At 47.6% G+C, this 16,739-nt stretch overlaps 1 protein-coding gene across 4 annotated transcripts in view; it reads left to right on the top strand.

The window, feature by feature from the left end:
• Positions 1-16,739, top strand: part of TSC1 (TSC complex subunit 1) — a 48,576-nt gene that overhangs the window by 20,928 nt on the left and 10,909 nt on the right. For 3 of the 4 annotated variants that reach the window (XM_032419067.1, XM_032419066.1, XM_032419069.1), the window contains exons 6-17: positions 372-516; positions 2,011-2,165; positions 2,540-2,613; positions 9,325-9,500; positions 10,411-10,526; positions 10,835-10,946; positions 11,263-11,381; positions 13,204-13,273; positions 13,740-13,844; positions 14,103-14,661; positions 15,657-15,700; positions 16,313-16,479. In XM_032419067.1, coding sequence (XP_032274958.1) covers positions 372-516; positions 2,011-2,165; positions 2,540-2,613; positions 9,325-9,500; positions 10,411-10,526; positions 10,835-10,946; positions 11,263-11,381; positions 13,204-13,273; positions 13,740-13,844; positions 14,103-14,661; positions 15,657-15,700; positions 16,313-16,479 — 1,842 coding nt within the window. The remainder of the gene's footprint in view (positions 1-371; positions 517-2,010; positions 2,166-2,539; positions 2,614-9,324; positions 9,501-10,410; positions 10,527-10,834; positions 10,947-11,262; positions 11,382-13,203; positions 13,274-13,739; positions 13,845-14,102; positions 14,662-15,656; positions 15,701-16,312; positions 16,480-16,739) is intronic. The other variant, XM_032419070.1, reaches the window with a different exon arrangement.

Below are 16,739 nucleotides of genomic sequence, written 5' to 3'. Positions count from 1 at the left end.
ATTAACAAAAAGTAAATATTTGAGGATTTGGTTGAATGAACAGAAACTGTCATGTTCCTTTGTTCTGTTAAAGGCATCTCGTCACACTTCTGGGCCAAGTGCCATAGGCAGAGCGACCCCAGGTCAGGTTGAAGTTTCTCTCCCAGATAGGTTTGTCTGGGGGCAGCAGAAGTGGTCTTTGCAGATTCATTATGGTCAAGTCTGACTAGTGTTGTTCCCCCCAAACCTGAGGGTGAGGAACCTGAGTCAATGAGGGGACCTCTACTTGTTGATCCCCGTAGAATTTAGAGCGGCCTCTTGGTGTGCTGGTGGTGCTGATTCTAGGGCTGTGCCTCACACATGTTCTTCCTGCCCGACCTTTCCTTCCGCAGATGGATACGGATGTCGTCGTCCTCACAACAGGTGTCTTAGTGTTGATAACCATGCTACCAATGATTCCACAGTCGGGGAAGCAGCACCTTCATGATTTCTTTGATATTTTTGGCCGTCTTTCGTCGTGGTGCCTGAAGAAGCCAGGTAAAGATGTCCTTACATACCTGTCATTCCTTACCAGGTGAATGCTTTCGTTAGTGATTGACAGGTCATGAGCTGTAAAGGAAAGACGTGTAGACTTCCGTAGCTGGAATGGGTGGGTGTCGCCAGCCGGGTGCAGAGTGCCTTGGGTGTACTCCCTGTAGGCATGACTGTTAGTTGCCTTCCTCATTCTGTTGGCTTAAGAGGATTAGTTTTCAGAGAAACTGGTAGGATGTAAAACTTCCTAATTGTCAGTAAACTTCAGTCTATCAAAATACCTTCAATCCGTGTTGTAGCAATACAGGACTAGGCTTGGGGCACCTTTTTGTCTTACTTTGCTGGTCTGTTGTGACAGAACACAAACCTCTGGTTCTGAGAACCTGTCTTTTGTATGTGGAGGAGGAGGGAAAATGCAGCGGGTCCTAATTAGTGTCATTGTTTTAAATGTGGTGGGATTTTTCCCCATACTGGCAGGGAGTCCAGCTCTATGAAAATGATTTCAAAGCTATAAGCACGTGATACTTGGAATCTTTTGGTAAGGCCAGCATGAGCTATTCATGTTGAAAAGATGAAGGGTGTAAGCCGTGTCACACCAGATCCTGTAGCTTCCTGTACAGGATTAATAACAAGTGCAAGATCCATGTGATGCTAGTTATTTAGTAGGCTCTTCTGGGGAGGAAAGGAGTGGTCTGTCCATTATTATGGAGGAGCTGTACGGATCCTGTGGACTTAGGGTTTTCCATGGGGTCTGGGTGAGGCTCGATGAACAAAGTGTTCAGTTTCTCCCACTCTCAGCTTCTTAAGCTAGTTTCTAGATAATAGTTTTTTCACTCTTTAGTTACAAATCTGCATAACTAAGGCTACACGCTGATTTCAAAAGGATCTCTCACATTTGTTCTGCAAATATTTGAATGTCTGTTCTGTACCAAGCACTGTGCAAGGCACTAAGGGTACAGAGGTGAGTAAGACGGTGCAGTAAGAGTGTTCGAGAAACTCAAGAAATTCATGCTAAATAGGACAGTGGAGAAGTATCATTACAAGTTTTTGGGGGGCACGCTGGCTCAGTCGGTAGAGCATGCAGCTCTTGACCTCAGGGTCGTGAGGATCCCCAAGTGTGGCGTAGAGTTTACTTAAAATAATAATCATAAAAAACAACAAGAACAAATTTTAGGGAGAGTGATTATCATGAGAAAGTTAGGTCAGTATTGTGAGAGTGTCGAGTGAAGACAGGAGAGTAGCATTGGATCTGTAGGGGCCTTTATGGGTCATTCTAAGTAGATTGGAGTTTATCCCAAGGCCGTAGGGAGCCACTGATGGATTTTAAATAGGGGTGTTTTGTGTGTTAAGATTTGCATTTTAGAAAAACACTCTTGCTATCTGTGGAGTGAGGTGGGAGCAGTCGACCACAGGTCATGCTGGCGGCCATGTGCTCACGTTTGCTTTGCACAAGTCATCTTGTGTCTGGCTGAGTCTCCTGTCCATGATTTCCTGTTTTAGGGCACGTGACAGAAATCTATCTTGTCCATCTCCATGCCAGTGTTTATGCTCTCTTTCATCGCCTCTACGGAATGTACCCTTGCAACTTTGTCTCCTTTCTACGCTCTCACTACAGTATGAAGGAGAACTTGGACACTTTTGAAGAAGTGGTCAGGGTGAGTGAAGACTGCTCGTTTGAGAGCCTGCATACTGGGCGCACAGGCTGTGGTTGGGACCCGTGCATTCAGCGGGAGACAGATTTTGAAAAGCAATTCAGCTCTCCCCATGGCCCCAGCCCTAGGCAGCCACTGATCTCCTTTCTGCCTTTGTAGACTTGCCTCTCCTGGTGAGCGTCTCACAGACCTGGGATCATACAGTATGTGGTCTTTGGGGACTGATTTCTTTCACTTGGTGGAATGTTTCAGGGGTCATCCATGCTGTGTAGCAGATGTCAGGACTCCATTCCTTTTTATTGTCAAGTAATATTCCATTGTGGGCAGATACCATAGAAATTAAGCCTTTTGTAATTTGTCAACCCAAACTCTTCTAGCCGATGATGGAGCATGTGCGAATTCACCCGGAATTAGTGACTGGATCCAAGGACCACGAACTGGACCCTCGAAGGTATAGAAATGAAGCTAACGACTCAGAATCTTACAGCGTCTCTTGACAGATGTGCTGTAGGCGATGTCCCTACTGGGGTATTATTTGGGAATACAGGTTCTTCTACTTATAGAATCACTCTGTTTCGAAGGACTTGTACAGCTAGAACTTGGTTCGAGTCTGAAACATACTCCTCACAGACAGAGAATTAACCATTCCTCCAGGGGAGCGGAGGCGCTTGCCATGCAGACACCGGCCCCGCAGAGCCCCAGGAAGGCGTCCAGCTCGGGGGTACCAGTGATCGGGGGTACCGGTGATCGCACGAGGCAGGCTGAGCAGCATGTAGTTGAAAACAAGTGGGTTGTGGGAAGTGTGGGTGTCGAGTGGGGAGCCTCCCCCTGCAGGTAGCCAGGCAATGGCCGGCCGGCCTCCAGGGGACCCTGAGTAGTCTCTAGGTTTATTCTCTGGAGGAAGTGCACCTGCCAGGCTTCCTATTCGAGGACGCCAGGTGTGGGGCGGGTGGAGCTAAGAAGGGAATGAAGTTCTCTGCACGGAGCTGGGAGACGATGCTCCCCCTGGCTGAGGATTGAACCCTTTTTGGGGAAACCTGTCCACAGATAACTGACATTTAGGGATCTCCCACTGAAAAAGCTGGTTCATGCCTGATCTCACCTGACAAGCCCTCGCTCTGTCATGCAGAGCCTCAGTTGGCTCAAAACACCTTCGTGTGAGAGAGATGGTATGTGGAGAGGTATACGAATTATGCCTGTAAAGCGTAATAACATCACACGAGTACCTGGGCACACAGCCGCCGTCCACCTTCTCAGCTGGAACATTGCTACACATCTTTCTCCCTGTTCCTGTCCCACTTCAGAGAAACTCCCGTTCTTGCTTTTATGTTAATCGTTCTTTCTTTTTTGTAGAGTTTTACCACGTGTATCATTGTGCTTTGGAAAGCTAACTGGGAAGCCAAGCCAGGCTAAGGAAAGGGCAGTCCTATCACTGTTAGATGAAGGTCCTCAGGAGGCGAGGGGAAGAGCCCAGTGTTTGCATCTTTGTCCGGCTTCCCTTTATTGAGAGTTTACAGGAGCCCCAGGGGTGGGGGGGTGTCAGTGGGCAAGGTCATTCACGAGGAAGATCTGAGACACAGAATGCTCACCCTAGTCAGAGCATCTCACAGGGCCTGTAGCGAGGCCGGCTTCTGGATGTGCTGCCGAAATGTGGCAGAGGACAAAGACTGCTCGTTTGCTGCTTCTCAGCTCATGGTGGCCCACTTCTAGGAGCAGGTCAGAGCAGCGTCCATCTGTGGGGCTGATCCTGGCGGAGAAGGGAGAGTGGGGCCTTCATCAGTGCTTACTCAGGACAGACTAAGCATAGACAACCTGTCTGGGCTGGGGTCACCTGCACACTGCATCCCTCCGTTAAGAAGATAGTGCGGTGGCAGCGGGGACGAGGGTGACAGCCTGCCACGTGCCTGTCTCTTGGCCTGCCTGTCGGATCCGTGTCTCGTGCACGGTGGTCCTCTGCATCTCTCCCGTGCAGGACCTCCCATTCCCTGTGTCTCCTGTCTCTTTTCTGGGTTTGCTCTTGTTTTTGTGGAGTGTACCCTTTAGTAGCTCTCAGAGAAAGGAAGCGGTTATGTGGCTGGGTACAGACTTCTGGTCCCCCTCATTCTGCAGCCTGAAGACATTGTGCCATCGCATCTGGCTGCCAATGTTGCTGTTGAAATCCAAAGCTCTTCTCATTTCTCATGTCTGTGTTTGCCCTGTTTTCCTCTGCGGGAGCCCGTAGAGCCCTCTCTTCGTTCTCCTCATACTCCGACATTGCCTAGTCAGAATCTGTTCTCCTTCTTTAATCTGGAAACTCTTATCTTCAGGCTCTAGGAAATTTTCTTTATCTCGTGTTTGATTTCCTTCCTTCCATTGTGTCTGTCTGTCTTTCTGGAACTGCTGGTATGTAGATTGGGGCCTCCTAGAGTGTCCTCTGCTTTTCTTTGCTCTCCTGTGTTTTCTCTCTACTCTTTTGTTCTTTCTGAAGGTCTCCTCATCTTTAGTTTTTAATCCTGTTGTAAGTTTCCCTCCTAGTGCCATGTTCTTAGCATCTAAGAGTTTTTTTATAGGTCTCTGAATGCTCCTCTTCGTAGTAGCTTGTTTGGGGTTTCATGGGTGCAACCTCTCACATCCTCGAGAATGCTGAGAGCCGTTTGTTCCCCATGTAATCCGTGGACTGCTGTTCTTTTGAAGTCTTCGAGGCTTTCTGCAAAGATCTGATAATCTGCTTGTGTCTGGGTAGGGAGACCAAAAAGCTCTCTTCACAGGGGTGGGACTTGTCACCTCTGAGCTTCCCGTGTGTGTGTGTGTGTGTGTGTGTGTGTGTGTGTGGCGTGCACATGGGTCTGAACGTCTATTGGAGATCCTGATGTCAGTATCGTGTTCCTCCTGAGCTGGTCAAGTTTTTGTAGAGAAGGGTCTTCTAATCGCTAGTCTGGGGAGGGTCTGGCTGCTGCTGGAGGGAAGAGGCTAGTGGTGAGAGGGGTTAGTGGTCTTGGCATTCAGAATGTACATGCTCACTTAAATCCCTTGTTTGAATGGTACTCATGTCCTTAACTATTTCTGGAGTAGCTCAGTCCCGAAAATCTGTTTTACTCTTTCCAGAGAATAGCCCAGATTTCTGCTGCCTGGGAGCGTAGAGTTGGGGAGGAGGCCTTGGGACTCTGACCCTCAGATAGTTTTCACCCTGTCTTCCCCATGCTAGCTGTCCTCATCTACCTGTCGCTCATCTCTAATTCCAAAAGTACTTGAGGTGTAAAAATTCTTTAGCTTTTTAAGGATTCTGCAGTATAAGTCAGGTTGACTTTTAGCTTTGAAACAATGGGAGCTTAGGATTCTGCTTTCTTGGATTTGCTAGTAGGTTGCCTCTGGCCTGTCTGCTTTCTAGTTTCAGGAGGCTGTAGTGCTGATCTGTCTTCCCCCATTCTTCTCCTTCTCATAGGTTTATGTTTAAAAACAAACGAATCCATACTGTAGATTTGGTGGGTTTGGGAAGTTATACAATTGGATGCATATGTTCAGTGTGTGAGACTAACTTGGAAGTCTCCCAGGCCAGCTTAGAGAGCCTCGCTTCCCATGGGTAGGCAGGGGTCACCTGGCTTTTGAAGAAAGCTCTAACACAAAAGACAAGAGACCCAACATAGGGGCGCCTGGGTGGCTCAGTCAGTTAAGTGTCTGCCTTCGCCTCAGGTCATGATCCCAGGGTCCTGGGATCGAGCCCCACGTTGGGCTCCCTGTCAGTGGAGAGTCTGCTTCTCCCTCTGTCCCCCCCCCCCACTTGTGTGTGTGCTTGCTCTCTCTCCCTCAAATAAATAAATAAAAGCTTTTTTTTTTTTTTAAGAAAAGGGGGCGCCTGGGTGGCTCAGTCTTTAAGCGTCTGCCTTCGGCTCAGGTCGTGATCCCAGGGTCCTGGGATCGAGTCCCGCATCGGGCTCCCTGCTCCGCGGGAAGCCTGCTTCTCCCTCTCCCACTCCCCCTGCTTGTGTTCCCTCTCTCGTTGTGTCTCTCTCTGTCAAATAAATAAATAAAATCTTAAAAAAAAAAAAAAGACCAACATAAAGAGAAAATGGAGTTAGAAAGAAACTGATAACACAGAGAGAGGAGGAAAGCGTCTGTAGTAGCCACTGAGATGGGGCATTTGAGCACATGTAGAGGTCACAGTGCCATGGGGGGAACATTCAGAGACAAAGAACCCTTGAAAATGAAAAGTGAGAGCTGAAGTCAAGACTTCAACAAAAGAACTGGAAGATAAAGTTAAGACTATCTCAGAAAGCAGGATCAAAAGATAGAGATGAGTATTCTGAGCAGAGAGATAAGAAACTTAAAATACAGGAAGTCCAACATCCAAGAAAAAAGAGCTTTAGAAAGAGGGGAGAAAACTTTCTTGGGGGAAGAAATTGTAAAAGACAGAAGAAAATCTCCAATATAAGCGTGAAAAATACAAAGAAATATAATAATGGGAGGATCGAAGGACACGTGTTTCCAGATTGAAGGGTCTCACCTGGCGCCCAGCTTCTGTCAGTGAGAGAGAATGCTATCGAGTCTCAGTGTGGTGAATCTCAAAACACCAGGGATAAACCTTTCAGAGAGAGAAGACCAAAATGCTTAGTAAGGATCAAGTCAGAATGGTATTAGCTTCTGAAACTAATTGAGACAAAAAGGTCTTCAACATAGAATTCTAGACCCAGCCAAACTGCCTGTCAAGTGTGACAGTTTTAAATATGTAAGGACTCACTCACATTTACCTCCCATGGACCCCTGCTCAGCTAACTACTGGGGCATGTGTTCCATCAAAATGAGAGTAGAATCTGGTGAGACAGAGTCCAGGAAACAAGGGGACCTGACTTAGGATCATGGTCACGGGAAGTCTTCGGGTAACACTGCACAGCAGCCCTCAGAACAAACCAGTCTCGCCAGAAGTGGGAGAGAGAAGGGAGCTAGTGGGGGGGGGGGGGGATAATTCCAGTAGCTTATTTGCATATCGTTATGTAGAAATTATACCAGGCATTGTTTCAGAGCTGTTAGGGTAAGTTTAGGAAGAGTTAGAAACACAGAGGACTGAGGAAAAGAAACAAAAGTCCAAACTCCACGACAAACTAAATCTAACAGAAAAGGAAATCTTGTAGTATACTCTTTGGCTCAGTCATGCATAGTATTTGCATAGTCCTAATAATCATTGAAAACTGATTTTGAAGAAAATGAAACTATGATACACGTCTGTTGAGAGCATCAGGGAGGAGGGAGAAGGATATACGGAAGTGGCCTGCAGCCTCACTGACTGTAATAGAAGTCAGTAGATGATGGGTACAATCTATGTATCTGGACATTCAGAGCGTAGAGCGTATTCTTTAAAAATATGCAGGCAGGGTACCAGTTCAGCCAACAGATCGGAAGCAGCTGCCAAAGTGGTTGAGGGGAATGGCATGGGAGGGACCTTTTAATTGACTTTTTAAACTACCATATTTCATTAAATGCAAGATGCCATGGAGTACTTCTATTTTATGTTCGTCTGAGAAAGAAAAAAATACCACGAAAACTAACACACACCTGATTAGATATGACTTCCCAGTTTCAGAGACATTAAATGGGAAAAGTCCTTTTAAGAATCAAAGAAATAGCGTAAAAATGCATATAAATCAGACATTTAATGTATTTCTACTGTATTGTGAGTTTCACTTTATTCTCTAAAAGCAATGCTCCTGTGTGTACATAAGCATCCTGACCCTTGCTCTCACTTTATCCCTTGCCGGTCGTGCCGAGAATAGTTGGGGAGGCTACCGCCCTTAACACACAGGTACCCCGAGCAGTGAGCACCCACGCAGACCGGAGGTGCGGTGCTGATGTCGAAAGGCTTTTCCCTTAGGAATGCTGCCCATGCTCTGAGGACTCTCTTGTTCTCTATTTGATATCACATTTTCAGTATCTCAGATTGAATGATGAGTTTTCTAGAACAGTTGTGTAGGAGTAGATGTTTTGTTGGGGTAAACCCATGGCTTGCCCTTAGTGCTGGGCTGTTTTTCTGTGAAATTTGGAACATGAAGATGAGAGTCTTGCTGGATTCCTACTTACTTAGAAACCTGGATAGCGAAATTATGTTGTCTAAAAGTTTATACTTGAGCAGGTACACACTGTATTAATTACTAGGGCTTTGTAGAACATTTGGCAAATACTAGAAAGGAAAAGAACATCACCCATAACTTCAGTTCTTTTAATTTGAACACTCAGTGTCGTCATCTCTCTCTGTGGGCATATCTCTGAGTAGTTTCAAATCCTTTATTCATTGAAGCTCATACCCTGACCATCTTAACATCACTGAATCTTTGAAAACATTTTTAAAATCAGCTTAGGAAGATATAGTTGACATACAATAAGATTCATCAGTTTTGTTGAGTTTTGACAAAAGTCACACTCATGATAAAGAATGTATCATTGCCCAAAAGGTTCCTCTCTGTCCTTTGTGGTCAGTCTCCTTCCTGACACTTGGCAACCAGTGCCCTGCTGAGAGCATGCTTTTTCATGATGGTGTAACAATTTTTCTTCTATAGAATATATCCCTTTGGTGTGACTTTGGGTTATTTCTTTTTTCTGTGACAAGCTGTGCTGAGCATTGTTGTCTGTCTTGACGTATGTCGATTTCCACAGGCTAAATCTTAGAGTGGAACTGTGGATCATATGACAGGAATCCTTGGCTGATTTAAAAAATGTCCTCGTGGGCTTTCTCTAGGTTTGAGTCTTTCTGCGCCGTATTTCCGGTCTAGAGATGGATCAGAAGCCCCTAGGCTCTGATAGGAGACTGTAAATCCACCTCAGCTACCCGGCATTTTCCAGGTCTCCCTGTTCTTTGATTACCTTTGTTCTGAGGGAGAAGTCCCCCTGGTGACTGCTTGGTGTAGTTTGTGCTCTTTTGAGGCTATGCCCAGTCGTTTGTTGATGACGTTTTCGTTTCAGGTTAGTTTCTGATAACCTGATGTGACCATTTTAGATAGGGAAGGTAGAGGTTTCTAAAATGAATGGCTGGTTCTTAATATACCAGTACTGTTTAATACTTGGGCTGGCAGGGTTCTGCCTTGTCCTTCGCTAATCCTAGTTCCATGCCTGGCCTTGTGTTAGCATTCTTAAGGGTTTGGTTGTTTGAGTAAATGGATTCCAACTTGCCTTTCTTAATTATCGTTGCCTCTTCCAGGTGGAAGAGATTAGAAACACATGATGTTGTAATAGAGTGTGCCAAAATCTCTCTGGACCCCGCAGAAGCCTCGTACGAAGACGGCGACTCCGTGTCCCCGCAGGTGTCCGCGCGCTTTCCTCATCGTGCGGCCGATGTGGCCGCCAGCCCTTATGTCGACACGCAGAATAGCTGTGGTAAGAGTGACCTCAGCACTTACCTGCTTCCCAGCTTCGTCTCTGGAAAGCATGGCTCATTTATGTCATCTTTATTTTCTTTTCCTGGGATAAGACTCACTGTCGCTCCTAGGAACTGTTTGCCAAATATTGGAAATTAGAATTTGCCTCCAGTTTCTCCTGATTAACCCCTCTTTCAAGTTTAATTCAGAGCCCTGCATCTTTGGTCTCCTACCCGACAGTATGCCAGCGGACTTGGGGGTGGGTTTTTAACACAGAAGAAGGAATATGGACTTGAGGATTCAACTTCCGGCAGCACCCCATCAGAGAGTCTTTCTATGTTTCAGGTGCTTGCAGTGGGACCCCTGGCCTTAGCACTCACTGACACAGTTTGAGTCTTGACAATTTAGAATTGGTTTCTAGAAAAGGTGGGCTTATCTGTAGGTAGTACCCGTTAAAGGTGTCATCCAGGTGGTGCTTTTTCAAGTTATTCTGAAGCTTAACTTGACATCAAACCTTACTGAACTTGGGGAGCCTGGGTGGCTCAGTCAGTTGAGTGTCTGACTTGATTTTGGCTCAGGTCGTGATCTCAGGGTCCTGGGATTGAGCTGTGAGTTGGGTTCCACACTCAGCGGGGAGTCTGCTTGAGATTCTTTCCCTCTTCCTCTCCCTCCCCCCTGCCCCTCCCCCCCAAATAAATAAATAAAATCTTAAAAACAAAACAAAAAAACAACCTTACTGAACTATTTTCAAAGAGCATTTAAAGAGCCATTCAAATGTTACTGTGTCCCTGGGATGTCAAGAGTTCTCTGACATCGATAATTCGATAATATGAACATTATCGAATGGTTTAGAGGGCCACAATTTTTTTTTCCCCAGAATAATCTAAAATCACGCACTAATCTCACGTGCTGTTTCCCTTTCATTTTAGGGAGTGCTACCTCGACCCCTTACTCCAGCTCTTGGCTGATGTTGTTAAACATGCCCGGGCAGCCACCTCAGACTCTGAGTCCCCCATCGACACGGCTGTTGACTGAGCCGTCGCAAGTATGGTGTTAAAGAGCGTGCCTGCTCACTTCTCTGCTTGCTGGTGAAGCTGTTTGGGTTGGGATTTAGCATACGGTTGGGAAAATCTTACACTGCTCATTTTAGGAGTTATTTTTAAGGATACATGGTATTAGGAGAGTTAGTTACTGTTGCCACTTGGGTTTCTCTTGGAGTCTAGATTACAAAATGCATCTTGATTCATAATAAAGTTTTAATATGATACCTTTTTCCATTCGGTCATGAATATAAGCCTTGGGGATGATTTGATGTTCATTTCTTATTGCTGACATGCCTTATTAACTTCCCAGGCTACTCTTTGGAGCCCATCTATGGTTTGTGGTATGACCACTCCTCCAACTTCTCCTGGAAATGTCCCACCTGATCTGTCACACCCTTACAGTAAAGTCTTTGGTACAACTGGTATGTATGTCTGAGGTGGGAATTCGGTTGGTTGGTCTGGGCCCGATGTGTATGACAAGGAACTGTCTCTTAGATCCAGCAGTGAGTTTGGGGCTGCTTATAGTAGTCAACCTGTTTTCGACACTTCATGCAAAACCCTGGGGTTTTCAGAACCTAGAAAGTGAACCACCCCCCTCCCCCCAGAAAAAAAGATGGCTCAAGCTCTCTAGAGAGTTCACTCTAGCAGCTTTCTTCATTGTCCCAGGCAGGCTGAAAAAATTCAGAGTTTTTTAATAGGCTTGGTGATGGTGTATATGTTATCCTTGCCTGTGAGCAGGTGGAAAAGGAACTCCTCTGGGAACCCCAGCAACATCTCCTCCTCCCGCCCCGCTCTGCCACTCGGACGACTACGTGCACATTGCCCTCCGGCAGGCCACAGCCACACCCCCCAAGAAGGTATGTACAGGCGTGTCCGTGCTCACTCTGCCCCAGCACAGTGACCCGCGTGTGGCCTCACTTCGGGAAGGAAGCTTGTTATGTCAGATGGAATTTGGATCTGAGATGTGATGGGTTTGGAGCAGGGCAACTGATAATAGACTAGCCAGCAGCTCTCAGAGTGTTACCAGCTTACCCCTGGGGCTCAAGCCTTTTTGGGGACCCAGGAGCTTGACCTCTTTCGTAGTAATACTAACCTGCTCTTTCCCCTCTTGACCACGTTGGTGTTTGCACTCGTGGTGCAGAGCAATGTGGGGGAGAAGGGGTGGCCCCCAGCGCAAATCAGGGCCGGCACCAAATTGCCCGGTGCACATCGCCTTCTTCTTCCTTGACGTGTGTCTTCAGTTTAAAAGAACGAAAGATAAAAAGCCCAAAACTCCGGTACCTTAAGAGTGTTCCGTGGAAAGCAGTAAAAATGATCCATTTTATTCTATCGCGACCCTTGAGAACATACATGCTTAATATTCTTTGAGCTGAAATAGGGGATCCATCACAAACCTTTGTGCCACAACTTGAGTTGATTTTTAGACCAGCTGCATTTCTTGTGGAGCGCCAGTTTGATGTGAAGGAACAACTAACTGACAAATGATGCTTATTTAGACCTGGGTATAGGGCAGGCTACTGCTTACATGACCAGCTGTCACTTCAAAGCAAACAACGGACGGTCTTTGCTGCTGGTGGTAAAATTCAGGTTTCAGGTAAAATTAGAATATGAAAAACCCAATCTCTGTCACTGTGAGCTTGATAGTGTCCCCGAGACTTTATGAAGAGGTTGAAAAGTCCTGGGGAGCTTGGTGAATAATCGAGTTTTTGATGTCATGTGGTGAATATTTCCACACTGGGAAGCCCTGCCCAACGTGGCGAGCCAGGATCTTCTAAATGTCCAGTGTGTGATGTCCCAGAGCCGCCGTAGGTAAAAGGTGCATTCAGAGCACAGAGTACACCAGCGGCCTTGAACACAGCATGAAAGGTGAAATGTCCTGGTTTCAGATTCCACATTGTAACCTCTAAGAAATGATACCTTGTCAAGTCATCAAAGATTAAGTCTTTTTTAAACTACTTGACACTGGGGCTCAGAAGTTCCTTCATATACTTTAGCCAAAATAACATATGGCAACTGACTGAGTGCAGAAGCAGAGCCGAGCATCCAGCATTCTTCCATTAAGCCAGACACGGCACACATGTAGACCAATTCCACTCTTCTCACTAAATTTGTTTTGTTTTGTTTTCTTTTGTTTTTAAAGATTTTATTTATTTATTTGAGAGAGAGAATGAGAGAGAGAGAGCATGAGAGGGGGGAGGGTCAGAGGGAGAAGCAGACTCCCTGCTGAGCAGGGAGCCAGATGCGGGACTCGATCCAGGGACTCCAGGATCATGACCTGAGCCGAAGGCAGTCGCTTAACCAACTGAGCCACCCAGGCGCCCCACTAAATTTGTTTTTATTATCTTGGGACTGTAGTTATTTTTCATAAGAATATATATCATTTATGTTTACCTATAATGGGTTTGTTATTTTTAAGTAAATTGGTAAATATTTTTAAAATGTTTGATTTCTAATGTGGTAACTATCAGTAGTTAGAACCACATAAATAAAAGCTCATGGGACTCCCGGTTTTTAAGACTATGAAGGCACCCTGAGACCAAACAGTTTGAGAACCACTGAGCTAAACTTTAAACTCCTTTATAATGTGTTAAAGTTTTAGATTTTTAGGATATGTCTCTTATATAAGAGAACACGTACACAATTTTCTGCTTTGTGACGTAAATGGTACTATCTTTTCAGGAAGAGAAAACAGATTCAGCAAAGCCCTGTCTACACAGACTGCACCATCTCCAGAACGACAGAGGATTAGGTAAAGTCTCTGGGTAACCCTAGACCTTGTTTGTCTCCTCTTGGGTTATGTGTGCAAACAAGAAAATTCAGGACCACCACAAAACGATGAAGCCCAGATATAATGAGGCGTAATTAATTCTAAAAACCAACCTAATAATAATATCAAAAAAAGCTTTTAAGCTATTGCAGTGAAGTACCTGTTACCTGTGTTTTGAGCCAGTCAAACTGTGGTGTTTATCTGATCTCTGAGATGTTAAGAATGGAGGATTTTATTTTTTGTGGGATTATGTTTTTTGGTCCCTTTGCTTAGACTCCTTGTGGTAGCCTCGCTTTCTGGGGTTGCTCCAGGGGAGAGCCGTTTCTAGCCTCCTCCCTTCACTCGGTAGGAAGAATCGTTATGGATGCCATCTACCGCAGGGCGGTTTCACAGTTGTGGGGGTTACCCGTGTAGTTCTTTGACTTGAATTGTCTTTGTTTCTCTTTAGAAGAGCTACCTGGCAGCAAAGGTTCTGTCACTCTAAGTGACCTTCCAGGGTTTTTAGGGGACCTGGCCTCCGAAGAAGATAGCGTTGAGAAAGCTAAAGAAGAAGGTAGTGTGTGGGATTCTGGGCTTGTACGAGATTGCTACGAGATGGAAAAGCTCTCATTGTGTCCTGAAACCGGGATTTAGGGTCAACACTCCCAGGCTTGCTTGGTTTTTCTCCTCTTGGGGGAAGGAGGTGGGAGTTTAATTCTGGGTCCTGTGCAGGGAAAGGGGTGGCCCTTGGCAGCACACAGCCCTGCGCGGCCTGGCCTTACCCAGATGGCCTGTTTACAGTGGTGTCTCTTATCTCCCTCCCTCCTCTCAGCGGCGATATCTAAAGAACTCTCCGAGATCACGACGGCCGACACCGAGCCCCTGGTTCCTCGAGGAGGCTTTGACTCTCCCTTCTACCGGGACAGTCTCCCGGGCTGTCCTCGCAAGAACCATTCGGCCACCTCTGGTGCTCAGGGTGCCAGTGTGAACCCTGAGCCTTTAAACTCCTCCCTGGACAAGCTTGGGCCTGACACACCAAAGCAAGCCTTTACTCCCATAGACCCGCCCTGTGGAGGCGCCGACGAAAGCCCTGCTGGGAACAGGGAGCGCCAGACTTCGCTGGAGACCAACATCCTCACTCCCAGCCCTTGTAAAATTCCACCTCAGAGGGGAGTGGGGTATGGAAGTGGGCAGCCTCCCCCTTACGATCATCTTTTTGAGGTGGCATTGCCAAAGACCGCCCATCATTTTGTCAGCAAGAAGACCAAGGAACTGTTAAAGAAAGCAAAAGGAAACGCAGAAGAAGACTATCCTCCCTCGACCTCCCCCGCGGAAGTCCTGGATAGACTGATCCAGCAGGGAGCGGATGCACACAGCAAGGAGCTGAACAAGTAAGGCCCTGCCACCGCGGCCCTTCCCTCGGCATTCCCTCAGTGTGAAGTCCGGCAAGTGCAGGGGACTCGTTCTCCACTCAAGGGGGCAGCTGGCTTCCCTCTGTCCTTCCAGTCGTTACCTTTGCACGCATGCGGGGCTGTGCCATGTCTGCGCTGGGCCGCCAGTCCCCGGCGCTGTCCTGCCAGGGCGCTCGGGCGCGCTCACCCGTGCCCCGAGAACGTGAGGGTGAGGCTCTGGTACTCGGGACCCAGGCGTCTCTGTCCCGGTGTGTCCTTCTCCAGCTATAGGTTTGTTTTTTCTGTTTAGGTAACGTGGCTCATCAGATGGAAAGTAAAGTCAGCGGCGTTTCAGGGCAATCCGGGGGGCCTGCCCGCCCTCCACGCCCGCACTTGCACACAGGCTTGCCTCTGAGAGGCCTGTCTGAGCTGCTGTTCCAGCCCTTCTTCTCCTGCCCTTTTCACCGGTTCTCTAGGAGGGGGGCGAGGGGATCACCAGTTCCTGAGTTTGAATCCTCGGCTCTTGCTCAACAAGGCCTTGGTTTTAATTTTTCTTCAACGTAATAACCTCAGGTGGAATTTGACAGAGATTTCTCTTTGAATGAGATTTGGTGTAACGGGCTCAGGTACATTACCTACTTTTTCCTTAAGCTTGGCTATCCCCCCGTGTATTTTGGTGCAGAGGGTTGAGAATAGCTGGCAGTCCGTTGATCACTCCGTCGCCTTGGTGAGCCGAGCAAAGATCGGCCCCGGCGCGAGCTCCGAGGGAGGGCATCCGCACCCTGAAGACTTGGTCACGCTCGGAGGGGGTGCCGGCCCTCCATCCGATGCGCGTCGCCTCCTCTAACTCCCCGTGGACCTGGGGATTGAAACTTTCTTACGCCGTTGCTGCTTTTGACCGCAAGGAAGTGATCTGGCCTTGCGGCAACGCACAGTCCAGGGAAGGCTGTGCAGGCGATCTCGGTAACTTTGTTCCCCCAAACCTTTCTTCCTAGGTTGTCTTTACCCAGCAAGTCTGTCGACTGGACCCACTTTGGAGGTAAAGTTGTTACTTGTGCTCCAGACCAGCCCGTGTGGATCCTGCGTGCTTGTCACCTTTTCTGTCCTCGAAGGAGGCGTGCCCTGTAGGAACAGGTCCCCCCTTTGCTGCTGCTCTAGCCAGAGTCTGCTTGGCCCCTAATATCTCAAATGTTGCAAAGCCAGGATTTTCTACTTTTGAAAAGTGGCGAATAGCAGGTGCCCGAGGCTGAAAATGCAGAAAGCACTGACCTCGTGCCGGGCTTTCCTAGAAAAGACCCCACGAGGTCAGTGGCTGGGGCTGTGCCTGGGGGAGGACACAGCATGGGAGGGAAGAGAGGAGCCGTAACTAACTGTGCATATGGTTTGGGTCTGTGGGAAAAGTCCCTGAAGCTCTCAGGAGTCCTCCTATGTTCTAGCCTTTTGTGTTCCTTTAAAGGGGAGCTAGGTAGTCAGTCCTCTTTCCCCTCTCCTGATGCATGACCGTTGCTGAGACCCAGGTGACCATTTGCAAAAGGAGTGGTGGCTTGTTTCTGAGAGAATTGTGTTTCTTAGGCTGGCTAACCGTGGGAGGGTCTTGACGGAACCATCTGTAAAAGGCATCTCTGCCACCCTCCCTCTGCTTTAAAATCAGGCTCTCCTCCCTCAGATGAGATCCGCACCCTCCGTAACCAGTTGCTTTTACTGCACAACCAGTTACTCTATGAGCGTTTTAAGAGGCAGCAGCATGCTCTCCGGAACAGGCGGCTCCTCCGCAAGGTGATCCGGGCGGCGGCGCTGGAGGAACACAACGCTGCTATGGTGAGCGTCACGGGGGCTGCAGGAGGCTGCGTTTTGGTGTTTGTTGTTTGGTGTCAGCATGATTGTTGGTAAAGAGCGGCCACTGAGCCGGGGCCCAGGTTTTCAGTCCTAGCTCTGCTCCCCGCTGCGGCTCGGGGTGGTCGCTTGGTCTCTGCGGGTGACAGGACTGGCCGGGTCTCCGAATGGCCTTGCCGCCCTTGGAAACTGTGGGACAAGTGATTTTTGTGTGTGTTTGTAATTGCCCATGATGATCAGAGTCA

This window comes from Phoca vitulina, unplaced genomic scaffold (genome assembly GCF_004348235.1).
Source record: "Phoca vitulina isolate PV1807 unplaced genomic scaffold, GSC_HSeal_1.0 scaffold21, whole genome shotgun sequence".
NCBI classification, from domain to species: Eukaryota; Metazoa; Chordata; class Mammalia; order Carnivora; family Phocidae; genus Phoca; species Phoca vitulina.
This window is presented reverse-complemented; position numbering and strand designations above follow the sequence as displayed.